This window comes from Myxocyprinus asiaticus, chromosome 12 (assembly GCF_019703515.2).
Source record: "Myxocyprinus asiaticus isolate MX2 ecotype Aquarium Trade chromosome 12, UBuf_Myxa_2, whole genome shotgun sequence".
NCBI classification, from domain to species: Eukaryota; Metazoa; Chordata; class Actinopteri; order Cypriniformes; family Catostomidae; genus Myxocyprinus; species Myxocyprinus asiaticus.
The window spans coordinates 5538821-5566687 of record NC_059355.1 but is presented as its reverse complement, the minus strand read 5'-3'; the positions used below and the strand labels follow the sequence as shown (position 1 = coordinate 5566687).

Here is a 27867-nt window from a genome sequence, read left to right as displayed (position 1 = left end):
GGCCTGGTTCCCTGAAAACCCAAGCAGTGAGAAACTTTTCATCACTGACTTGTCAGCAAATCTGTCAGGATTAAATCTATTAAGAAAGAGAAACTGTTAAAGGAATAGTTCACCCAAAAATGAAAATTCTTTCCATATCACCGTGGCATATCCCAGATATGTGACTTCTTTCTTCTTCTGAACTCAAATGTAGATTTTTAGAAGAATATCTCAGCTCTGTAGGTCCATACAATGCAAGTGAATGGTGACCAAAACTTTGCTCCAAAAAGCACATAAAGGCAGCATAAAAGTAATCCATATGACTGCTGTGGATAAAACTATATCTTCAGAAGCGGTCGGGCCACGCTCAAGTCCAGGCCTGGGACAAAAGGTCCAGTTGTCCCCCCTTATCGGCGGCCCTGGCCATAGTTACATTTTACATTGCATTTAAAGACGTCAACTCTGATCTTGGTTAAACTTTTCCATGTACTGTTTTCAAAACACTCTCCGTTTTACAGCATGGCTAGAGTGACGCGCCTGTTGGACATCTGTAAGAACTTAAATGTATTGCAAAACTCAAGAGCTTGTAGATTTCAATTTGAGCACAATAAATATTTGTACGAGCAAGTCAATGCACATTATACAAGCAAAAGTATCCTTTTGTTTCGTTCCGTGTATTTTGTAATTAAAGATGAGATCCACACAGTCCATTTTCATTTCATGTTTCTTTTAATATTCTTTCTGTTATTCACTGTCAATATATATATATGTGTGTGTGTGTGTGTGTGTGTGTGTGTGTGTGTGTGTGTGTGTGTGTGAAGATGCCCCCTTCTCGGTTTACTTACCATATTTTCCAGAAATAAAGTTGCACCTGAATTTAAGTCGCACATGGTTAAAATGGCATTGTTTAGAGAGAAGAAAAAAACACAGATAAGTCGCATCTCTGTAGCCTATAAGTCGCACTGTCAGAGATTACATTCAGCAGGCACTAGAACCCTGGAGCAGCCGCCCGAGTCCCGATTTCCCTTTGCTCAAAAACAGACATCTCAGAGATGTGCGTGTGCTATCTGGGAAGTCACAGGACCTTTCAGATGATTAAAAAACGTGACTTATATTCTGGAAAATACGGTACTATCTTTTTCAGTTTTCAGTTGCATTACGCTTACATGTCATCAAAAGTCTGGCAAGTAAAAACATACATTTACTTGCCAGTGGCGATTCTTTCTTCAACATGTTCGTAGAGGGTTGCAAATGTATTATTTCGCTTCTGAAGACATGGATTTAACCACTGGATTTGAATGGATTACTTTTATGCTGCCTTTATGTGCTTTTTGGAGCTTCAAAATTTGTATCATCCATCACTTGCATTGTATGGACCTACAGATCCAAGATATTCTTCTAAAAATCTTTGTGTTCAGCAGAAGAAAGAAAGTCATAGCAGCGTACAGATGCTTCAAAGTGAAATTCAAAGACTTTTCACATTTTTATTTGTTTTCAAGGACTATGCTCGAGATGTCATTAAAACAAATTCGTTCATTTTAAATACAAATATTTTATTCATTCAATTTGTTTATTTTATAAAACACCACTTATAACAAGTACAACATATCTCAATGTGCTTCTTTAACTACACATTCTCAGTAACAATTCTTGGTTCATTCATGACGAAATTGATGTGCAATTGTAGTGTGCTCCATTAAAACGCACTTCGCTTTTCAACAAAAGTGAATAACTGGGTTCGTAAACAGTAGTCCATATGACTCATGTGCTATGTTCCATGTTTTCTAAAGTCATACAACAGATTTATGTGAGGAACTGACCCAAACTGTTAATTGGTCATTCTCAAAAATAATTTGACTTTCCAACTTACAAAATATTGAAAATTTCCGTTCAATTCAGTTTTTGCCCATAAACGCTGAGGGTAAACATTTTGACATTATTTTTATTCATAAAGGACAACTTGACTGTTGTTCTTTCTTTTGTTATTTAATTTTGTTTCACGAACGAAGTGAGGGTTAACAATAATGAAGGTTAAATGGGCTACAACACCACATTTTTGTGTGTGAAAATATTAGTTAAAATGTGAATTAATAACTTTTGAACATGTTGGGAAAATCACTATATGTATAGTTAAGCAGCCTCTGAACTTTGACCTAAAAATTCATTTCCACAACTTTTTGTATTTAAACAAAGTTAAAACATTAAAAAAATGGTTTTACCATTGATAACACCAATGGCATGAAATCAAGGGACAAACATTCCTTTTAAATTATTTAAAATATTAATAATTATTTAGTTTTTTGCACACTTATTCGGCCTTGTACCAATGCTTGTATTAAAAATGAGTAAAAAATAAATAAACACATAAATAACTGTAAATGTCATAGAAGTAGTGTACCAGATGAAGGGGGACAAGGATTTTTTCAGGCAATTGACAAATTCAAATATATTTTCTAAAAAATGTGCAAAACATAGTAAAGCCATTTCATATTACTAAAGGTTAGGTTATAGAATGATACCTTTTAATTATTATTATTATTATTATTTTTATTTTTTTATTTTTTGGCTATTTGAAAACATCTGGGATGGCATGAGGGTGAGTAAATTATGAGACAGTTTTCATTTTTGGGTGTTCTATTCCTTTAAGAACTCAAGCAAAACATGTTAATGTACAATCACAATCACACAACACAAACACACCCCTATCTGCAGGGCCGTAGCTAGTGGGGTGAAAGGTGGTAACGATTCTAGGGGCCCACAGGTCCAGGGGGCTCCACAACAAATTCGAAAATGTATGTTTTAATAGGAAAGGGGCCCAGAGCAATATACAGTCAGGAGGCCCAGATTACATTGCTACGGCACTGCCTATCTGTATGGAAGTGACCAAGTATCTGTATCTTGAAGAACCACACCCAGGGCATAGATAACCAATGTCTAAAAGAATAAATAAATCACAGAATAAAGGCTTGTTAAAAAATGGAAGCATTTTACCCACACATTTAAAATGTGGTTTATCTAACACTTTATGGTGATGGTTTAGTGCCTCTACAGACACTGTAGCTGTCAGATATTGGTATTCCCAGTTTCAGAGGTAACTGTTGATGAATGTGTAACTAATACAAAGTCATTTTTTTATTCTAGCAGTGTCTTTGTGTTGGGATATTTTGTGCATTGTTTACAGCTACTTTTGTATTTGATTATATAGGTAACTAATACTTATGTAGTCTTAATTGTTATGACTTTATTTATTCAAATGAAGTTGCTATTTGATTCAAATACATGTTTTTATATGATGTGTTTTTAAAAATGCCCCTGAAATGAACTCCAAGGGGGCAATTATTACCTCTTAATATAATTTTGTAACTTTTGACACAGTTGTGTAGAATTATTTTGTCAAAATTATAGCCAAGTCACAGGACTCACTACATTAACCCTTAAATGCATACCTTGGGTCTTTAGTGACCCAGGTCCTCATTCTAATCCTTTTATCTCATCCATTTTTTGGAGTTATGCCCACCTCTTAGTTATGACCTCTTTAGTATTCCTCAACCTTTCTCTTACAGATAGTGTAACAATAAAAAAATGCCAAAATTGCAAAAAAATATACCTTTTTTTTTTTTTTTTTTAACTGCTTGATTATGAAAAGTGTATAGGTTCGTGAAGTGAACCGAGATAAGTCCGGTAATAGTGTTGTAAAATATATTTGCGCTTGCATAATTAATATTTTTGTGATTATTTAGTCTATGTAAGTTCAGTATCACAGGATATCACCCTCCGAAGGGCACTTTGAAGGGAAAACAACCATGACAGTCATGCTGTAAGATTGTTTCAAACAGAATTTGCAATAAAAATGGCTTTAAAAGGGAGTTCTGAATTACCCTTATTTTTAAGCCACACACCTTTTAGCCTTTCAAAGCTGTCACAGTGATCACTTCCGAATTTAACGCACCCTAGTCTCAGCGCTACGGAGGGCAGGGCTTTAGAAAAAGGGGGCAGTCTCCCAAGACGACAAGAAACACCCACTACACGTCACACCCACTCCAAGTAATGCCCCCTTTGGATAATAAAGCGATTCTATTGGCTAAAAAAACTATTAAAATCCTACAGTATGCACTCGCTGTATGATTGTATTAACTGTGTTAATATAACAACAAATAACTTTTAAATGATATGTCATATTATTAAACCGAATAACATGTAAATGATAAAGTTTAATTTTCCCTTATCTGTTTTCTCCAGTTAGCTCACAAGCTAACCGGTTAGCCTATTAGCTGAGAATACCGCTAGCTTCTTCCCCTCTTCATTTTCATCACATTTCTCCTCACTGTCGCCACCTAGTTAAACAGCGGTAAGATTCTATTTAATAGAACTTTTAAGAACTTTTCATTTTTTAATCTTTGCGGTTAATGTTAGGGTTAGCGATAGGTGAAGTTGTGGGGTTGCTGCAGGACTCCAAATAAACACGACATACACAGTGTATGAATGTGAATCCAAACTTCTTCTCTTCTCCTTCTTTTTAACGGCGGCTCGCAAACTTAAATAGTGCATTACCGCAAACTGCTGTTAACATGGACCAGAGACTTTCCCTTCTTTAACGCCCTCTCTTCTTTAGGCTTTCCGGGGCCCAGGTCTCCACTGGCGCTGCATGTTCAGCTCTTCCAGTGTATACACCAGACCCCACCCAGCCCAAAAGGGGACTGTGATCTCTTCAGAAACTGTATTAACATGGATGCTCCACTACTACCCATAACTGGATTTAAAAGACTCTTTAATGTTAACTGATGCTCCCCTTTCTTCTGCAACTGTTCAACTAATTCCTTCCTTTCTTCTGTATACATCCCACACTGAATTATGACATGCTTTACAGACAGCACTAGGCAGAGGTAGGCATCCGCCTAGGGCCCCCTAAAAATACAAATAATATTCTTTGTTATTATCATTAATGCTAAATAACGTGTGCTGAAATTTTAAATATCACTGTAACAACATCGATATGATTGATATTGCAGTTATTTTCAGCAGCATCAATGCAAACAACTCCCTTCCCCCTCAGATCATGCTATAAAGATTTTATTTATTTTTTTCAGAGTGGGTTTCCATCCAACTGCATTTTGAAATTGCACATAAGAAATCCTGAATGGAAACACTCTCAAAATTTGCATAAAATGTAATGCGCTAGGAGGAGGTGGATTTTCTAAAGTTTTGCATTAGTTCAAATGTGCATTAAGGTGATGAATCTAGTGAGTAAATGTACTGGTGGTAAACTCACTTGTGGAGTACACCTATATTCTGTTAAACCCATTTCTTTAACTACCAACCACAACCCAACCAAAGCTTGTATTTTCCCCTTTCCCGTACTCCCAACATGCATTTAACAACTTTTTGGCAGGATGTAACTCATTCTGACCCTTTAAATTAGCCCAATATGACACTAGCAATTGTTGTCTTCTTAACCCTTGTGTGTCAATAATAAAAAGTTCCTCGGAGGTCCTTCGAGGACAAAAATGTCCGCGTCAAAAAACTGCCATAATAATATTATATATTAATATTATTTTCCACTTTCAGTGAGTTAACTTTTTTAACCAACATCAGTCCTGATCATAACTACCAAATATTCATAAATTTTCAGGATTTTAACCCTTTAAATGGCATTTTGTTTATATAATGCCACTGTTGTTTTTTTTTTTATGAAAAAAAAGAAGAATAATTATTTTCCATATACTAAATGCTAAGGGGAATTATTATTATTATTATTATTATTATTGGATTATCACAGTCTGGGATATGTCAATGATTAGCAACAACACTGATTTTGATGCATTATTATTTTTTGTGCAGTGTCAGATAAAAAAAAAAACAAAAAAAAAAACTGTACCTTAGAGGACAAAAATGTCCATGTCAAACAACTGCCATAAAAATATTATATATTAATATTATTTTCCACTTTCACTGACCATCAGTCCTGATCATAACTACTAAATATTCATTCATTTTCAGGATTTTAACCCTTTAAATGCCAGTTTGTTTATATAATGCCACTGTTGTTTTTTACACACACACACACACACACACACACACACACACATTTCTCAATACACACATACAAAACACACTCTGACATCCATACCAACACACCCACGCAAGTTTATCTGCATCATTTATTCAATTGGCCTGCAGTGCTCTATAATACAGCAAACAGAAAATAGGGGAAAAGCATGTATTTACTCCATAGGCTAAACATGAGTAAAATGGTGCCATCTGGTGGAAAATATTAAAAATTACATTTTTGAACCCAGGGCTCTGGAATTAAAGCATAATATAATAGAATTCATGATTTTATGTTTTAATGGTACTGGGATCATATATTGCAGATTTAATGGGTTTCAATGGGGACATTTTTGACCTGAAGTTCCTGAGTGTAACTGTTTTGTGTACACAGGGTATTATAGATGTATTATAGGAAGTGAGGTTGAAATATCAAAATTCCCCCCAAAAATACACACCTTTGGCAAAATAACAGCTAAAATAATCGAAAAAGCAAAAATGAAAAAGACAAAAATGTCTCTAAGGTCGCATAAGGGTTAAATGGAGTGGCCTTTCCCTTACTTCTACATGCACTGCTGATACTGGTGAAGGTGAATCCAAACTGTTGCAAGTCTTGAGCTTTTAGATGTTTATTTGAAGGGGGCGTGACTTGTAGTATTCCTGCAGGACGCAGGCAGACCGACCCTTCTCGCTAAACTCGCCAACAGCACCTTTAATTATCACGCAAGTGAGTGTTTATAATTAAGGAGGCGGAGCTAATGATAATTAGGCTCGTTATTGAACTCTTTAAATGTGACACACAGGAAACAAGTGTTTACTTCGCGAAAGAAACCCGTAAAAATGTTGATAATTGTAGCATTAATTGCGTTTACGCTTAGTGTATATTTGAGCAATGCTCAGGACCCTCAGTTTCCCTGGCAGATGCCGAAATATCAGGCCGGTGGTTTAGCATTTTCACCCGCTCTACCTCCACTGAAAGAATTCCCCCAGCAAGAGCTGTATGACCCCCAGCAGGTGTTTCCTCCCGACATGAGGGACCCTCTGGGCCAGTTGTCCTCCTCTGGGTCTCAGCGCTGTGTGGTGGAGCAGTTTGAGCGCATTGAGTGTGGAGAGCCCGACATTACCCCTGCTGAATGCGAGGCCATCAGCTGCTGTCATGATAGACAGGGCTGTTATTATGGCAAGGCAGGTGAGAAGTCTGCTGTAATTCTGCATAACAGCATAGAAATGCGTGATTAGTCTCGAGGGTTTAGCTGCAGGTCCTCCCTTACCAAAAGTACTGTCGCATAATATTTACTCCAAGGGACTTGTCCCAAAGAAAAATGTCCCAAAACAATTGCATTACCATGGAACCACATTAGTGCTGTTAACCTACCATGAGCGACCATTTACCATGAATTTATTTTATTTTATTTTTTTTACTACACTAACTGCAGTGTTTGGTATTGTCATTCTACTTCATTTTTATGACAATTGTGACATTCGTAGTGTCTAAATATTTAGCTACTATTTTGCATATCAAATACCACATTTTGGTTTATACAAACGATAGTTAGCCTACATTTAACCATGCTACTTTGGAACCATCAATGGTTTTACACTGGTCTTCCTACAAATACCATAGTTAATCTATGGGCACCATTAAAAAATTATGGTATGTTTTCATAAAGGAATGCCATAACTACTGTAAGTCCTTGGTGTTTGTCATGTATACATTGTGTACAGAAACTCTTCAGAAAGTTGTTTTCCCTGTTTGTACCAGTTACCCTGCAGTGCTCAAGTGATGGGCATTTTGTATTGGTGGTTGCTCGAGATGCCACCCTGCCACGCATCAATCTAGACTCCATCCAAATGCTGGAGAATGACCCCAGTGGACAATGTGCTTCTGTTGACAGTACTGCCAGCTTTGCCATCTATCAGTTTCCTGTCAACTCTTGTGGCACCAGAATGAAGGTGGGTACAATAGTGGGATAGCCTTTGATTAGTCCTTATGTGGGTCTGAGAAACAAACCTTAAAGTCTTGGTGGGGCATATTTACAACATTCACTGCTACTTCCACTATCTTTATTTTATTTTTTTACATCTGCACTTTTTTTCTTCAGGAAGAAAGCGGTTATGTTATTTATGAGAACATGATGTCATCGGTGTACGAATTGGGCATTGGACCCCACGGATCCATCACAAGAGACAGTGCTTATGAGTGAGGGAGCTCATGTTCTTGTGGTCTCACTGTTGTTGCCATCACAATACACCCTATTTGCCATGGTGGTCCATTAATTATTGGTAGCAAGCGCTTCCTGTCACAGTGAACTTTTATATTTGGGGTTTCCAGTGTAATGGAAACCCTGGATATACTTGGAATTTTAAAATTGTGATTTCCAGGCCTGGAGAAGTCATGGAAATTTCTATGGTGAATCTAAATAGGGGTCCAAGCACAGAAGTCTTTGGAACCCTTTTATATTGCTACTGATTTTCCTGCCTTTTTCTTCTCTTTCTGCCCTAAAAGTATGTGGCCAGCAATAACGATCCTAAAAAGTCCTAAGGGACACCAAATTTGGCAGGATGGTCCAAAATCTCTTCCCTTCTCAGGTGCACACAACCTCCCATCTGACCCTTGGTGGCGCTATAATAAGCACTTTGAAGTTTTTGTTAATGCGTATCTTCGCAACCATTTGGTAAAACACTTAAAAAATAAATAAATAATAAAAAAAAAATCTATATATATATATATATATATATATATATATATATAAAAATATATAAAAATATATATATATATATAAATATATAAATAAATTAAAAAAAAAAATAAATGGACTTGTCAAATTGTTCAGAAGATCTTGGATAAGTAAATTTGTGCCAATTTTGGCCACAAAAAGTGAATTGGCTTATCTTCAAAATGATTTGACAAATCAAAATTCTTTTGATAACATTTTGTCATGATAGTCTGTATTTCCTGCAAATCTGTCTGGGAGGAGTTAAAAAAATTTGGATTTTCAGAAAACTCAAAATGGGGCACGGAAATGAAGATGGAGATATATACATTTTGTCACACTAATCCTATTAAGTCTCAAAACACCGTACCTACAAAGTAACTAGAGTACTTGGTAATGAAATTACTTGCACCTGACAGATTTGTTTCAAATTTGCCAATTTTGGTCATTTTCTCCACTTTTCCAAACTGCTTGGACCCAGATAATTGCTGCTTGTGGCTATGATTTTTCCTAGAAATGCTCAGTTCATTGCTTAGAAATTGCTTTTTGCGAGTGCATACTGTTTAAAATTTGATATATACACACACACACACACGCACACACACTACCGGTCAAAAGTTTTGAAACACTTGACTGAAATGTTTCTCATGATCTTAAAAATCTTTTGATCTGAAGGCGTATGCTTAAATGTTTGAAATTAGTTTTGTAGACAAAAATATAATTGTGCCACCATATTAATTTATTTCATTACAAAACTAAAATTTAATTAAAAAAAAAAAGTTTTTGAAATTGATGACTTGGACCAAATAATAACGAAAGCAGCCAATAAGTGCCCAACATAGATGGGAACTCCTTCAATACTGTTTAAAAAGCATCCCAGGGTAAAGGGTGACTACTTTGAAGATGCTAAAATATAACACAGTTTTGATTTATTTTGGATTTTGTTTAGTCACAACATAATTCCCATTGTTCCATTTGTTATTCCATAGTTTTGATGACTTTACTATTATTCTAAAATGTGAAAAAAAAAAAAAAAAAAATTATAATAAAGAATGTGTTTCGAAACTTTTTTGACCGGTAGTGTATATATCTTTATTCAGTAGTCACGAATGGCTGGAAAAGTCTTAAATTATTTTGTCAAAAGTAGTGGGAACCCTGTATATTAACACTGCTTGTCTTACAGACTAAAATTCCAGTGCAGGTATTCGGGAACCACAGTTGAGGCTCTTGTGGTTGAGGTAAATACGGTTCCCCCTCCTCCCCCTATCTTGCAGCAGGGCCCTCTGAGAGTGGAGCTCAGACTCGCCAATGGACAGTGCAGCACTAAAGGATGTTCTGATGGTAAGCAGAGCCTAGAAATAAATGATGCCCAGCATCACCAACTATTCAATCACAAATCTCCTTGTGTATTTCAGAGGATATGTATACCTCGTACTACTCTGAGACGGACTACCCTGTTACTAAAGTATTGAGAGAACCGGTGTATGTGGAAGTGCGGATTCTAGAGCGTACGGACCCAAATATTATCCTAATCCTGGACCACTGCTGGGCCACATCCTCCCAGGAACCCCAGAGCCTGCCCCAATGGGACCTGGTAGTTAATGGGTAAACTTTGCTAGTTGCAGAACTGGGTCAATGACCATGTTAACACGCACAAGGATATTCTAATTAGTATGAAATCCGAATGTGCCTATATTAATTGGAGTTCTGGGTCATGTAAACATCTAATTGGGGATATGCAATGGCCACACACATCAGTGTGGACACTTAACTTTTGAAATGGTATTGTCGTCTTTCCATTTTTTTTTTTCTTCATCCAAGCTGCACTTATAAGGATGACCATTACCTGACCAAGATGCTTCATGTTGGAGAGTCAGGGCTTCAGTACCCCTCTCATTATAGACGCTTTGTCATGAAGATGTTCACCTTTGTAAACCAGTCATCTCTTGTGCCTTTGCAGGAACCAGTACGTGCCCTCTGTCCACTTTATTTTTTCCCCCTTGTGCTCTTTCTAGCTGTAACTTTTAACCCCCACCTCTTCAACAGGTCTTCATTCACTGCTCTACTTCTGTTTGCCACCCCTCTGCCACTGAGTCCTGCAAGCCCAGCTGTGGCAGGACACGTGAGTACAGCTGAGGTTTTTACAAGGCTGCATGGGATGGACCTTTTGATGTAGCCATCTTAAATTCAACATGGAATAGTGCTCAAAACCATTTTACTTCCATAATGTGACCTATTTCTGAAGAAATGTAGAGTGAAACTTAAATATTTTATCCATCTGGAATTAATTAATCTTGTAAATTGGTCTCTATAAAACAGCTGGATGGAACGTAGGGGTTGAAAACTAAAAGGCCTTGATGTTAGCCAAAAAACTATAGCTGTTTCTGAGGTAGAGAATGTGACTTTGATAAAAGATTACAAAGACTATTTTATTTTTTTGCAATAGCATGCACCAGTGAATTGGGCTGGGAATCGTGAGGAAATTAACAGTCCCGATTTCTCGTAACGATTCTGGTTCATTAATGGTTCCAGTAATTATTTTTGTACTAATATATAATATTTTTATTTTATTTTTTTAAAGAATGATTTGGAAATGACTAATGCAATTCTTATTGTATTTACTACCCTGCTGTCTGTTACCAAATAACGAGATCACCGAGATCATTTCCGATATCTACAGAGCACATATAACAAATCAGAAATAAATGTAATACAATTCTTGTAAAAGGTGTGTTTGTAGACTTTTTAGAGACTTGATTACAATCCAATAATAGATCCTAACTATCTTAACTTATTTTAAATTAAACAAATCTAAACCAACAAGAAATGTGATGGCATAATTCATTAAATCATTTATTCTTTCATAAAATTCCACTTATTACAACAAAACTCGTGTAATCTTTAATTATACATTGTCATATGAACAACCAGTCAGTAACTGCACTGCTTGATTTAATAGAGACAGGTCATCATTAAATAAACAGTAACAGTTCCAGAGACAGTTTAGACTGTGTTATGTAGCCTAATGTTGTACTTCAGGCTTGTGAGACTCCAACAGTTCTTATTTCATTTCGAGCTGGATAGTTATAATTTATCAGTATAAGATTAATTCCATAACCGGCTTTAAATGGAAGCGCATAAGTTTCGTGCTGTAGATCAGTGGTGGATTTAGGCATGGGCGACATGGGCAGTTGCCCAGGGTGGCACAAGGCCCCCCCCCCCCCCCCGTTCAACAACTTCACCAATAGAGATTGGCCAAGACTTGTTGAAAAAGAAATGTTTCTATTTTCCCATCCTTTAGGAAGAGCAATCTCACAAAAATGGGAGGATTTTGAGGAGGAAGTTCTGGTTTCGAGCGGCGAGGTCATTCTTCTCTCTGATTTGCTAGTTTCTGAGAGTCTAGCGGAGAAAGAAGGTAAAAATGCACCATCATTTGAGAATACTTGTACAGTCTTTGTTCAACAAGCTGGCATCTATCTGAAGATGTTTGACCTCTTCTAGTTCCGCAGACACTACCTTGTGTATTATGGGCGACAGCAGCTCTTGCTATGTTTGGTGTTTGTGGACTTATGTTGGCTGTTTTAATCCAGCAGTCCAGACCTCGACCTCAGCCCGCTCCAGTGTGATTTTATTTTGGGTTTTGTTTTAAATAAAATGACTAAAAAAAATTGACCTCTTTTGTGTGATCACTTGCTACTGTCCAATAATGGCCAAGACAACATTGGATATTTGGAAAATATATTACACAATGGGAAAGCATGAGATATCTCTAGAACAGTACAAATCTACAACAACTATCAAAATGGAGTAAAAAAACACATTCAGATGTCTTAAGCAGTGATGTTTCCTTCCTTCTCTGCTTTTGGATAGTCCACTTCCATTGACATTAAAAACTCTGTATGCAAAAAGACATGTTACTCACATATACTGTTATTTAAACAATGAAAACTTGAGAATTTCAGCTTGTACAGAGGCCATGTTCAGAATAGCACATTACTAGTATCATATAACTGAGCACACAGTGGGGCATATTGTATCCCATAATGCGATGCACCCGGCTTGACCTCACAATACCAGAGTGACGAATGAAGCAATATCCATTGCGACTTCATTCTCGACTCAAACGGATTGGAATGCCAAGAATCAAGACTTTTTTTATTCATTTAAAAAAATGGATACAAATGCAAAATAACTTTGAGGACACCCCTTGTAATTAAACATGCAATGTGGTGAGGTGAGGACATGACACAAGGTATACTAGTCTTTGAAAATGTGTTACCTTAAAAAAATACTAAGCAGTATGCTAGATTTCCATTCCGAACATAGCCACAGATCACCTTGAAGACTAAACTTTGGCCAATTGTTGCACATACCTTCTGTGTGGTCAGTATCTGGGCATGTTGACACCAGAACCCAAGCCAGCCCGACCAGCAAAGAGACCACAAGATTCACTATGATCCAGGGGTACAGGATGGTCCGCTCTGAGCCCGGCTGCCTGCAAAAAAACTCTGATCACTGTGGGGAATTTATCCAGTTTGCACTTCGTGAGTGAGAAGGGGTCTTACCACAGTGTCAGATTTAAGCTGGAGGGTTGATTATAGAGATTGATGCGATCGCTAGTCATCTGCTGGCTTAATGATAAAACAAGGGCAGAGTAATACACTGAAAAAGAAAAATGTATTCATTAAAAAAAACCTAACATGTATAAATATCTTTTATATTCATATATTCGTTTCATGAGAAAAAGGAGGATGTGACAAACTCACAGAGGGAAGCAAGTGCCACTGGATTCAGGGTTAGTAAACTCCACATGGCTGCAGGAGCTTTGGCCAGATTCAACCTACACAGGAAAGAGAGAATAGACTCTAGTCTTATAAAGGACTCGGACATCTGCAAATACTTGAAAGTGGCTACAGTGTTTGTTTTGGTTTAAGTTGAAAGCCATTTAGGATAGGTGGTCCACCTGTCAAAGGCAGAGACAGTGCTGAGGGCCAGCAGCAGGTAGAGCAGGGACTGTGCGGGGTAGGCCAGTGTATGATATTGCTGAAGTAGGTTGGAAAGACTTCTCATCTGTTCACCAGCCAATGCGTAGACCACGATGATGTTCCACACAGCATAACCAGCCAGGAAGCCATGAGAAAACAGGCCGATAACCCTGTGTCGTGAGAATAGACAATAGTCTTTTTGCAGATGTACAGGGGCCGGTTGCACCAGCTATACGTAAGTTACAACTTAGCCTAGTTGTGGTGTAAATGGGCACTGAGTCACAATTTACGCACTACTAAATATGTGAGCGTTGCACCATTAAACGTAACCCTACGTATAAACTAAATATTTACGGAAGCCTCGACTAGGAGTAACGGATGGAATAAAAAAGCAGGCTCACTTAATGACATCAATGAGCTCATGTTTTGGTTGACAGACTTCAGTATTTTCGACATACAGTGGTGTGAAAAAGTGTTTGCCCCCTTCCTGATTTCTTATTTTTTTGCATGTTTGTCACACTTAAATGTTTCAGATCATCAAACAAGTTTAAATATTAGTCAAAGATAACACAAGTAAACACAAAATGCAGTTTTTAAATGAAGGTTGTTATTATTAAGGGAAAACAAAATCCAAACCTACATGGCCCTGTGTGAAAAAGTGTTTGCCCCACCTGTTAAAACATAACTTAACTGTGGTTTATCACACCTGAGTTCAATTTCTCTAGCCACACCCAGACCTGATTACTGCCACACCTGTTCTCAATCAAGAAATCACTTAAATAGGACCTGCCTGACAAAGTGAAGTAGACCAAAAGATCTTCAAAAGCTAGACATCCTGCCGAGATCCAAAGAAATTCAGGAACAAATGAGAAAGAAAGTAATTGAGATCTATCAGTCTGGAAAAGGTTATAAAGCCATTTCTAAAGCTTTGGGACTCCAGAGAACCACAGTGAGAGCCATTATCCACAAATGGCGAAAACATGAAACAGTGGTGAACCTTCCCAGGAGTGGCCGGCCGACCAAAATTACCCCAAGAGCGCAGCGACGACTCATCCAAGAGGTTACAAAAGACCCCACAACAACATCCAAAGAACTGCAGGCCTCACTTGCCTCAGTTAAGGTCAGTGTTCATGACTCATAAGAAAGAGACTGGGCAAAAATGGCCTGCATGGCAGAGTTCCAAGATGAAAACCACTGCTGAGCAAAAAGAACATTAAGGCTCGTCTCATATTTGCCAGAAAACATCTTGATGATCCCCAAGACTTTTGGGAAAATACTCTGTGGACTGACGAGACAAAAATTGAACTTTTTGGAAGGTGTGTGTCCCATTACATCTGGCGTAAAAGTAACACCTCATTTCAGAAAAAGAACATCATACCAACAGTAAAATATGGTGGTGGTAGTGTGATGGTCTGGGGCTGTTTTGCTGCTTCAGGCCCTGGAAGACTTGCTGTGATAAATGGAACCATGAATTCTGCTGTCTACCAAAAAATCCTGAAGGAGAATGTCCGGCCATCTGTTTGTGACCTCAAGCTGAAGCGAACTTGGGTTCTGCAGCAGGACAATGATCCAAAACACACCAGCAAGTCCACCTCTGAATGGCTGAAGAAAAACAAAATTAAGACTGGAGTGGCCTAGTCAAAGTCCTGACATGAATCCTATTGAGATGCTGTGGCATGACCTTAAAAAGGCAGTTCATGCTCGAAAACCCTCCAATGTGGCTGAATTACAACAATTCTGCAAAGATGAGTGGGTCAAAATTCCTCCACAGCGCTGTAAATGACTCATTGCAAGTTATCGACTACGAAATGTGAATTACATTGCATCTACATAAAAACACATGTTAGACCAATAATATTCCCCCAAATGTTGTCCCAACTAGCTTAACAGAGTTGTCTGAACGAACAATTTCATATTGAACCATGTTGCTGATTTGCAAGTTCCCAGCATGCATTGCAACATAAATAAATTATGCCGTAAGTGTTATAGGGTTAACATTTTGCAGTTTGCTGACTTTATGCTGTTTTTCTTGTTTTTTGTTGCCACTGTTAGTCTATTGTTGTGTGGTGATGTTAAGAGCTTATCTTTTAACTTTCCGGATTAAATATAAGTTAAACTCAATCGACAGCATTTGTAGCATAATGTTGATTACCACAAAAATTTATTTAGACTCGTTCCTCCTTTTCTTTAAAAAAAAAAAAAAAAAAATGCAGAAATCTGGGTTACAGTGAGGCACTTACAATGGAAGTGAATGGGGGCCAATTTTTGAAAGTTAAAATACTGTTTCAAAAGATTAGCCACATGACATAAAGGATATGCATGTGAACGTGATTTTAGTGTGATAAAATCACTTACAAACCTTTTCTGTGTAAAGTTATAGCCAATTTTACAACTTCGTTGCCATGACGATGTAATGCCAACAAACTCTAAATTGACTGTAAAAATTACAATTTAAAAACTTTACAGCTCAAATAATACATGCGTTTTAACAGAAGAATTAATGTGTGCTTTATAAAATTATAAGCTGCACATTTCTGATTTTATATCCTACAAAAACTGGCCCCATTCACTTCCATTGTAAGTGTTTCATTGTAACCTATTTTTTCTTTTCTTTTTTTTTAAATACATTTTGTTGATAGTCACCGTTATTGAGGTTTGTGTGTTAAAGGTTGAAGCCTAATGTGTGTCTATGTCAAACAATTTTATGTACTGTTTTGCCTTGCAAGATATACCTCTCTTCAGAGGCAAACATTGCAGTTAACTTCATATAAAAATCATTGAAATGGAGACTAGATGAAAGTTCTCGAATTGATAGTTGGATAAACAAGAAATAAGTCGTTTTCTGAACAAGAATTTTTGCATTTAGTGAACAAACAAATTAACATTGACTAAACAAAACAACTAATACTTGTCTCTACATATTAAGCTGAGATGGAAGGTATTTTAATATCCGAAAAAATACACACCTCACCTTTGAATTTGTGGAAGATGTGAGCTTTTTAGAAACTCTTAATGTATTTTTGTAATTCTGTTTGGTGGTGCAGAAAATCCACACCATTAAGTATTGGTTAGATGATGACTCGATGAACAGCTTAAGCACCTTCAATTTAAAAAAAGAATTGTTGTGCAAACTTTAAAAAAATCAAGGCAAAGTGATGCAGTAAGATTTTTGATCTAAGTCAGAGTTGAGACTGTGCTTCTAAAGGAAATGTTTCTACAATGTAAAAGAAAAGACCCCCCGCAGTCAGAGAGCAGTGGAACAAAAAAGATTTTAGACAGAAGGAAAACTGATGGCTTGGTCCATAATTCATCATTAACTGAAATATCTAAAATAATTTGGCGAAGTGATATGGAACCGTTATGTGGCAAGATCTGGAACTGCTTCATAGCCGTGCATTCACTGAAAAATAATTGCACACATTAGAACAACTGTCAACTAATCAGAATCAAGCTTTCAAGAGTGCTGTGAAATATGAATCTATAACATTTCGGTCAAAATACCAGTCACTAAAGTTGGTGTTACAACTAGTGTTGTCACGATACTAAAATTGTATTAGTCGATACCAGTGAAAGTTCACAGTTCTCAATACAAATTTCTATACCAATGCAAAAATATGCTAATATAGTAATGTGCTATTGAGCACACTCATTTAGCCTATTTAAAGTTCAATTTCAATGTAAATAATAAATTAAAAGAAATGGATGTTTCCTTCAAATGTTTCTCAATTAAGTATGCATTGCTTAAGTGTTTTTAAGTAGGGCCCTATTGAAATATTTTTTACTTTTTCCCAAATCATATTTTGTTTTTTGAATAGTTTTAAAATGCAATTTAATTTCATCATCAAAATGGTATCTAATCAAATTAATTATTTTAACAGTGGAACATAGTACTTTTATTCAGTACAACAGCACTCTTGCTTGTGATATTGCTTAATTTGCATTATTTGTAATTATTATTATTATTATTATTATTATTTATTAATCATTATTATTAATATTACTACAGTGAATATTACATTTTACTATACAGTTGTAATATACTTCTGTTACAATTTCTTCAATATCAGTCGTCTAGCTTTTATTTTGACGTGTATTTAACGAAAGCTTCACTTCTCTGGATAAACAGAAGAGATCTAAAAACAGTTCACTACATGGCCTAGTCTGATCATTAAAGCACTAATGCTGTGATTTAATTATATAAATATATAGTCTGCATGCTTCATCAACCATCCCTGTTACGGCACCCCTGCCTGTGACTCTGGAGTCAAAAAATGCAGACAAATTGGACGGATGAAACTAAAGCACTTCTCTTCATCTGAGAGGTTCAGAACATTTGTCGACCGTTTAGAGGAACAGTAAGTGATTCTGTTCGGAAATGAGGTACATACAGAACCAAAAGCCTTCCTGGCAAATTACATGACAGAGTTTAACAGCAATTTGGTGCTGATGTGTGAATGGGTGCAAAACGGATAAAGGTGGAAAGTCATTGCGCCTTTGAACAGCAAATATGGTACATTTACCAGAAAAGGCAACCTGGCAATTTTACTACAATTTAACAGATTTCATGTGTGAACTTGGCGATAGATGATTTGGATGAATGGTAATTAAAAATGACAATTGGATGGCAATTAAAATCGAATGTCAAAAAGACACCTGAAGCTGTTGTGTACTCTCATAGAAACATCTCTAGTGGTCCACATTGAACGGATGTCTATAAAGCTCTGCTCCATCTGGCTGCTGGCCTTCCACTGGTCCACTCGCTCAGCTGCTTGAAAACGACCTGCCACCAAACAAACATTGTCACTACTTAGACACAACTTTGATTTGACGCAAATAGTAACATGAATATATTCTTTAATGTACGGATTCACATTAAAGTATAAATGTGGTCAATGTCACAATCCTAAAGTTGCAACTAACAGTAGGGGTGTAACGGTACACAGAAGTCACGGTTCGGTACGTACCTCGGTTTTGGGATCATGGTTCGATACGAGTGCGGTACAACAGGAAAAAGCAACAAATCCCAAATGCTAGGTTTCTTTTCATTTATTTTGAACAGACAGTAGTGCAAATTACAGTTTGTTCCACCTAGCGGCATTTAGTCCCCCCTGAGGTAGTTGGTACAGTACAGCCTCCTTTAGTGGATTAAGCACTAAGCAGTAAACAGAATGCACTCTTGCATACGCCATATTTTTTGTAGGGTTGATAAAAAACAAAAGGTATTTGGTCACAATCAGCTACAAAACTGAAAAGCATCTCTTGTGTTATAAAAGTACAAAATAAATAGAATAATGAAAAATAAAACTTGTGCACTAGGAGAAACCATTCTTGTTTTGGGTTGGTGCATAGATGGTCTCTTCTTCTTCTGCTCTTTTTCCTGTTGTGGCGGTTAGCAAACAGTGTTGCATTACCGCACGTGCCCCCTTCTGGATTGGAGTGGATCGCCTGTGACTGACTTAGATGTATACTTCGTCTGACTGCATGCACCGAACCGTGACGTCAGTACCATGATGGTTTGGGACAAATACATGTACCGTTTCACCCCTAACTAACAGTCATAAAGAAAAACATGGAGCACATACACATACTAACTGACTTCATCTTGAGTTTGCGTGACACTTACGGCTCTTCTCTACGAACGCCTTCCCCACAGGCTGGCTCTGCCCTTGGGGAGCAGAGAACAAGGAATGCTGAGGCACCGGTGCCTGGGGGTCTGTGATGATGTCATCATCCTCCACATCCAGTTCATTGTTGGACTGTGTATCTGTCACTTTAGGCTTCACTCTGCAGAAAGAGAGAGCGATGAAAGCATTCATTAAAGGGCAAATTAAATCTGAACAGCTCTTGCAAAATACAAACAAAAAAGTGGTGCACATGAATAACCAGAACCTTCCTTATTTTGGATAAAAAAATAGATTCCTACAAGACAATGACATTAAGACATTTCACATATCACAGCTTCATTTTCTGTAAAACTGCATAGAAACTGTGTGTTGCGAAAAGCACTATACAAATAAAAATGACTTGACAATGACTCACTTCCTCTTTTTTGGTTTCCGTGTCACCTCTTCATCAGTGTTCTGATCCATCATATCTCCATTTGAAACCAGGTCTGTCTGATCTCCCTCCACAACTGACCAATCAGAGCAGGCCAGCATTATGTAGCAGTACGGATCATATCTATATTTAAAAAGTCCTTACACTAATACAGATTAAAAAGGGCGTGTCGCTAGTGTTTTTACCGGTGGCCTGTGCTTTCTTTTTCTTTTTCCTCTGTGGCGGATTGTCTAGAGGCTCCGGAGTCAAAGGTTCATGAATTTCGGACTCTCTGCGACTGGCCAGTCCTCCCATTTCCATTCCAGCATCTACAGAGGTCAAGGGGGAAACCACCTTATAAGTACACACAGACTGGACAAATACAGCAACATAACACTTTCCAGTTTAGTGTACTGCACTAATTTAGTCACTATCCACATCATTTAAAAAGCTAGATACATAGAGCTTTTAAAGGAATATTCTGGGTTCAATAAAATTTAAGCTCCATGATTTTGACTCTTATTTTGTCCCTCCTTAAAAAAAAAAAAAGACAAAAATCAAGGTTATAGTAAAATGGAAGTGAAAAGCAGAAATGTGAAGCTTATAAATTTGTAAAAACTCTTACACTAATTCTTCTGTTAAAACTTGTAAATTATTTGAGCTTTAAAGTTGTCATCGTTTTTACAGTTGTTTTGGGGTTTTAGTGTTTACAGTGTTATGTCGTCATGGCAATAAAGTTGTAAAATTGGAAATAACTACACAGAAAAGGTTAGTAAGCAATTTTACAGTTGAAGTCAGAAGTTTACATACACTTAGGTTGAAATCATTAAAACTCATTTTTTAACCACTCCACAGATTTCATATTAGCAAACTATAGTTTTGGCAAGTCGTTTAGGACATCTACTTTGTGCATGACACAAGTAATTTTTCCAACAATTGTTTACAGACAGATTGTTTCACTTTTAATTGACTATATCACAATTCCAGTGGGTCAGAAGTTTACATACACTAAATTAACTGTGCCTTTAAGCAGCTTGGAAAATTCCAGAAAATGATGTCAAGCCTTTAGACAACTAGCCAATTAGCTTCTGATAGGAGGTGTACTGAATTGGAGGTGTACCTGTGGATGTATTTTAAGGCCTACCTTCAAACTCCGTGCCTCTTAGCTTGACATCATGGGAAAATCAAAAGAAATCAGCCAAGACCTCAGAAACTGTGGACCTCTACAAGTCTGATTCACCCTTATGAGCAATTTCTAAATGCCTAAAGGTACCACGTTCATCTGTACAAACAATAGTACGCAAGAATAAACACCATGGGACCATGCAGCCATCATACCGCTCAGGAAGGAGACACATTCTGTCTCCTAGAGATGAACATAGTTTGGTGCGAAATGTGCAAATCAATCCCAGAAAAACAGCAAAGGACCTTGTGAAGATGCTGGAGAAAACAGGTAGAGAAGTATCTATATCCACAGTAAAATGAGTCCTATATCGACATAACCTGAAAGGATCCTCAGCAAGGAAGAAGCCACTGCTCCAAAACCACCATACAAAATCCAGGCTACAGTTTCCAAGTGCACATGGGGACAAAGATCTTGTCCTCTGATCTAATGAAACAAAAATTTTACTGTTTGGCCATAATGTCCATTGTTATGTTTGGAGGAAAAAGGGTGAGGCTTGCAAGCTGAAGAACACCATCCCAACCGTGAATCATGGGGGTGGCAGCATCATGTTGTGGGGGTGCTTTGCTGCAGGAGGGACTGGTGCACTTCACAAAACAGATGGCATCATGAGGGAGAAAAAGTATGTGGATATATTGAAGCAACATCAAGACATCAGCCAGGATGTTAAAGCTCATCGCAAATGGGTCTTCCAAATGTACAATGACCCCAAGCAGACCTCCAAAGTTGTGGCAAAATGGCTTAAGGACAACAAAGTCAAGGTATTGGAGTGGCCATCACACAAAGCCCTGACCTCAATCCGATAGAGAATTTGTGGGCAGAACTGAAAAAGCGTGTGCGAGCAAGGAGGCCTACAAACCTGACTCCGTTACACCAGTTCTGTCTGGAGGAACGGGCCAAAATTCCAGCATCTTATTTTGAGAAGCTTGTGGAAGGCTACAAGAAATGTTTGACCCAAGTTAGACAATATAAAGGCAATGCTACCAAATACTAACAAAGTGCATGTAAACTTCTGACCCACTGGGAATGTGATGAAAGAAATAAAAGCTGAAATAAATCATTCTCTCTACTATTATTCTGACATTTTACATTCTTAAAATATAGTGATCCTAACTGACCAAAGACAGGGAATGTTTTCTATGATTAAATATCAGGAATTGTGAAATACTGAGTTTAAATGTATTTGGCTAAGATGTATGTAAACTTCTGACTTCAACTGCATCACACTAAAATCATGTTAACATATATTGCTTATTACGTCTTGTTGCTGTACTTTTGAAATGGTGAGTATTTTAACATTTACAGACTGGCACCATTTACTTCCATTGTAAGTGCCACACTGTAACAGGTTTTTTTAAAGAAAAGGAGGGACAAGTTGAAATACATTTTTGTGGTAATCGAAATTATGCAACAAATGCTGTCAGATGAGCTAAAATGGTTTCGAACCCACAATATTCATTCAATTAGCCATGAAAACTCCCTTAGTAAAAAAAAGAACAAACATGGTAAAATCACAGTAATATAATGCCACAATCATTCATGCGATTATCTTATCAGCCAATCGTGTGGCAGCAGTGTAGTGTATAAAATCATGCAGATGCGGGTCAGGAGCTTTAGTTAATGTTCACATCAACCATCAGAATGGGGAAAAAATTTGATCTCAAGTGATTTGGACCGTTGCATGATTGTTGGTGCCAGACGGGCTGGTTTGAGTATTTCTGTAACTGCTGATCTCCTGGGATTTTAACACACAACAGTCTGTAGAATTTTCTCCGAATGGTGCCAAAAACAAAAAACATCCATTGAGCAGCAGTTCTGTGGATGAAAATGCCTTGTTGATGAGAGAGGTCAACAGAGAATGGCCAGACTGTTTCGAACTGACAAAGTCTACGGTTACTCAGATAACCGCTCTGTACAATTGTGGTGAGAAGAATATCACCTCAGAATGCTATTCTGAGATGCAGGTTGGCACTGTTTTGGCGGCACGAGGGGGACCTACACAATATTAGGCAGGTGGTTTTAATGTTGTGGCTGATTGGTGTAGGTTAGATCAACTAGAAATAGGTCTTTGAGGTAACAGCTCTAGGTTACCACTTTTTTCAGTGCATCAATAAATGATGCATAATTTGTAATTTTGTATTGATGAACTAAGTTGAAAAGAGAAGAAAGATTAGTTTGTAATACTGTATATCCAAACTGTATATTGAATGTGTCAAGCTGAAGGCAGAGCTATATATTTAAGCAATTTCACACGAGCAAGAGTGCGATATGGCCCTACATCAGCACTGCTGTGATTCGGCCGCAGGTCGAGTGCCGTAGGTAATCACAGCAGTGCTGATTTAGGGCCATATAGCATGATTTCGAGTGTGATATTGCTCATATACAACAGTTCAATGTACAAGTAAATGTAAAAAAATTAGAAAATACTGAGTAAGGTCATAAAAACACATTTGTGTATGGAACTACTTTCTTACGTAACGGATCAGAATCTGCCGTTGCTGGTTCAAACCAAATGATGCGTCCAAGCCTTCGTTAGTAATTCAAAAATGTCACTTCAGAAATAGTATCATGGCTTGTGCTGTTTCTAACAAGTTATTGGATAAACAAAGATGGATGTGTTTGTGTGTGTGTGTTTGTGTGTGTGAGAGAGAGAGAGAGAGAGGAATTGAGCGTGTGCGATCACCTGTTGCCACACTCAAGCAGAGATGCTGTCAGCTTTCTGAAGATCAGCTTTCTCAGTTTAAAAGTAGCCGTCCAAGCGGGGGTATTTCTCCCTGTTCGCAGTAGCCAGTGCGCAAGAGTCATTCACTATAGAAACCGTAATTTCCTCTGCTATTTTAAACAGCACATCCTCTCCAATGTGGAAACTCCAGTAAGAGGTAAGCGCCTTGAGTTCTGTAATTAATCAGTCTGTTGTGTCTCTCAGCTGTGATGTTCGTTTAAAGTGGTTTAAAGCTATTTCCTAGCTTTAGTAGTGTAGTAGTAATACAAGCGATCACGGAGCGCTGTTGTATGTAAACACTGGCTGACGCGGAGTCACGTCACCTAACTGGCTCACATTACACACAAAAATAATCTTTTGCCACCACCTGCTGGCTAACATATGTAATGTAAAAAAAAATTAAAATACATGTAAGATACACACATACAGTAGCTCTTAACACATATGCACTGCTCTTACACTTTTTAGTTTAGAACAGCACAAACACAAGCGCAGTGATACACACAGTGAAGCGTCCGAGTGCTGATGGTGTGAGACCATCAGAACTCATAGCACGTCTCTCGTCCAATCAGATTCGAGGATCGGAACTAACTGTTGTGTGTGATATATATATATATATATATATATATATATATATATATATATATATATATATATATATATATAAATATATGTGTTTTGTTTACATGATATAGATTTATGATTATATGCATCTCATCTGAACTCACCATCAGGTTCCTCCACACTCTCCACATCTCTCCTGGCTTTCTTTTTCCTACTTTTTGGGGCAGGTATCTCCTCTGTACAGGACAACAAATGGATTTATATATTTTTAAAGTGTTACTTCATCCATAAACATCCATTTATTAACCTATTACTTAACATAAATCAAAAGTAAATGATCAAAAAGATTGTCTACAAACATTTAGAAAATAATAGTAATAATAGAAGGATTTTTGGACACTAACTGTCATGAGATTTGCAAGTTTTATAGAGAAACAGTCACCTGCTGTGTCTTGACTGTGTGTATGTAAGCATAATGAAGGAAGAAGAAAGAAATAGAGTCAGAATGCCACTTTCTTTTATAATATCAGGTAAAACATAAACAACATCTTACTCTACAAGGCAAGGATTTCTTACCTTGACATTGATGGCAGTGCTCGTGGCCCCCGCTGAAATGTTAAAAGTTAATATTATATTAGAAAAAACAGCTCAAGTCTTAAAACATCAAACCCTTTACTGTTTACACACTTCAAGAGACCAAAAAACACTGTTGCAAAGGGAACCATCTGACACTGGACCTGTTGAGCGGTCTACATGTGTGTATTGTGTCTAATTAAGCTTACCATCGTCTTTTTTGCCATTTCACTGAAGAGTACAAGGGGAATACAAGGGAGCTGTCAGAAATGTGGACAATTGCGAATACACACAAACACCTCGGTGCACTTACACCAAGGATTAATGTGAGTCTAAATCTGAGACGGGCATCTGCCAAGCAACAGGATTATGAGGGAGGAGCCAGGATAAAATAGTGTTACTCAATCTTCTGACACACACCCTTATATACAGAGGATACCAGGTCTCCTATGCTTCTATGACCAATAATTTCCATGACTTTGCCGGTTGTTTGTGATTGCCGGATAATGATTTTTAAAAATAATTTAATAGAGACTGCACTCAAAAAGAGCAATTTCTAAATATTTTAGAGCGGACCATAACTTGAAAAAATATAACAGTATTTACAGGGTTGGGAGGGTTAATTTTGAAATGTATTCCACTACAGATTACAGAATACATGCTGTAAAATGTAATTTGTAACGTATTCCGTTAGATTACTCAAGGTCAGTAATGTATTCTAAATACTTTGGCTTAATTTTTTTTTTTTTTACTTGTTTTGACTATAAAAACTCTACCAGTACAGTAAGACAAAATACACGTTAAAAATATATTCTCTGAAAAACCTAAATATCTTATGCAGTGTTGTTTCTAAAACAAGATAAATCTAATTGATCTTGTTTTAAGGATTTTTAGATATTTTTACAGGAAATCAATACAAAAATTATCAAGAATATGATTTTTGCCCAAATATCAAAAGTCTTACAAAAAAAAAAAGAAATTATGATCCAACTTGAATTCTTTTGATAAAAAACATATGATCGTGCCTGGTAACGTGCATGTAAAATGGCTAGAAATAGCATTTTATCTTAGCGTAAAGCTGACGATTTACACAAGGTTTACTTCTATTTCTTCTGCTTCAAACTTACTTCAAACTTACTTCTCTGTCTGCTCGTATGAATGTAACACATCATAAGAAAGTGTTTCACCGCAGTTCAAATGCACTTTGGATCGCGTCATTTATATGTATAAATGTTTTCCATCTGAAAGGACGAAATATTAAATGAAACAAATGACAATAAAATGCAAAGTAATCTCTTCAGTAATCAAAATACTTTTCAATGTAACTGTATTCTAATTACCAATGATTTATACTGTAACTGTAGTGGAATACAGTTACTTATATTTTCTATTTTAAATACGTAATCCCGTTACATGTCTTCCGTTACTCCCCAACCCTGTATATATATATATATATATAAACTCAAAAAAGAAACGTCCATTTTTCAGGACGCTGTATTTTAAAGATAATTTTGTAAAAATCCAAATAACTTTACAGATCTTTATTGTAAAGGGTTTAAACAATGTTTTCTATGTTTGTTCAATGAACCATAAACAATTAATGAACATGCACCTGTGGAACGGTAATTAAGACACTAACAGCTTACAGATGGTAGGCAATTAAGTTCACAGTTATAAAAACGTAGACACTAAAGAGACCTTTCTACTGACTCTGAAAAACACCAAAAGAAAGATGCCCAGGGTCCCTGCTCATCTGCGTGAACGTGCTTTAGGCATGCTGCATGAGGACCGCAGATGTGGCCAGGGCAATAAACTGCAATGTCCGTACTGTGAGACGCCTAATACAGCACTACAGGGAGACAGGAAGGACAGCTGATCGTCCTCGCAGTGGCATATGTATGTATGTATATGTGTGTGTATATATATATATATTATACGTATATAGTTACTTCATTTCTATATTCATTGTCTAGTTATACCCAAAAATGAAAATTCTCTCATCATTTACTCACCCTTATGCCATTCCAGAAACATGGCTTTCTTTCTTTTGAAGAATGCAAATCAAGATTTTTAGAAGAATATTTTAGCTCTATAGGTCCATACAATGCAAGTAAATATTGGCCAGAACCTTGAAGCTCCAAAAAGCACACAAAGGCAGCATAAAATTAATTTATAAGACTCCAGTGGTTAAATCTATGTCTTTAGAAGTGATATGCTAGGTGTGGGTGAGAAATAGATTGAAAATCCCTTTTTAGATTCAAAATCTTCACTTACACTTTCAGATCTGAAAGTGAAACTAAACAGGCATCGCATGTGACTTTAAGATGTGAAAGTGGAGATTTAGAGTAAAAACATTACTTAAATATTTATCTGTTTCTCACCCACACCTATTATGTCTCTTCTGAAGACAAGGATTTAACCACTGGAGTATTATGGACTACTTTTATGCTGCCTTTATGTGCTTTTTGTAGCTTCAAAGTTCTAACCAACATTTACTTGTATTGTATGGACCTTCAAATCTAAGATATTCTTCTAAAAATGTTTTCATTTGCGTTCAGCAGAAGAAAGAATGTCATACACATCTGGGATGTCATGAGGGTGATTAAATGATGATAGAATTTTTATTTTGGGGGGGGGTTGGAAAGTTAAGGGGGGCGCCACGTCGGATCTCGCCTAGGGCACCAAGTAAGCCAGAACCACCACTGTTAAACATCGTGTGCTTACCCTCTGTCCTTGAGCAACTGGGGGTAGATCTCTTCTCCTTGTGTTCCGAGCCTACATATAATATCCAAAAACAAAAGGTCTGAACAAACGACAAGACACTGGAACCCTTTTATTCTGTTAGAACAGACCTAAAATAATCTGTGGGCAACTGCATGCCAGCAAACTAACTGTACACGGCACGAGACTTCTATTATCCAAGCGTGAGACAAACCTTTGCGTCGGTATCCATTGTTTGTTTTCAGTCGTATAGTAAACGCTATTGAATTAATTTGTGGTTATCTTTGAATTCGCATGTTGTTGGTCCGAGATTTTGTTTTGCACGTTGTCTATTGTTGACGTTGG

General features: G+C 37.1%; 1 protein-coding gene and 1 pseudogene across 4 annotated transcripts; one reads left to right on the top strand and one right to left on the bottom strand.

Annotated features, from left to right (window-relative positions):
* Position 1: 1 nt before the first annotated feature.
* LOC127448935 (transmembrane protein 237B-like) lies at positions 2-27867 on the bottom strand. 4 transcript variants are annotated; one of them, XM_051711924.1, is made up of 14 exons: positions 27737-27867; positions 27526-27576; positions 24805-24836; positions 24671-24684; positions 24393-24464; positions 19966-20088; positions 19763-19856; positions 19347-19507; positions 18377-18503; positions 13702-13893; positions 13505-13578; positions 13304-13400; positions 13112-13233; positions 2-76 (listed from the first exon to the last, which is right to left on the bottom strand). In XM_051711924.1, exons 1-14 carry the CDS (start codon positions 27752-27754, stop codon positions 42-44), a joined length of 1212 nt encoding a protein of 403 aa, XP_051567884.1. In that variant the 5' UTR covers positions 27755-27867; the 3' UTR covers positions 2-41. The 4 variants fall into 4 exon arrangements, with proteins under 4 accessions (XP_051567884.1, XP_051567882.1, XP_051567881.1 ...); XM_051711922.1 differs by lacking the exon at positions 2-76 and adding an exon at positions 12267-12633; XM_051711921.1 differs by lacking the exon at positions 2-76 and having other exon boundaries at positions 12267-13233.
* LOC127448934 (zona pellucida sperm-binding protein 4-like) lies at positions 6865-12364 on the top strand (annotated as a pseudogene).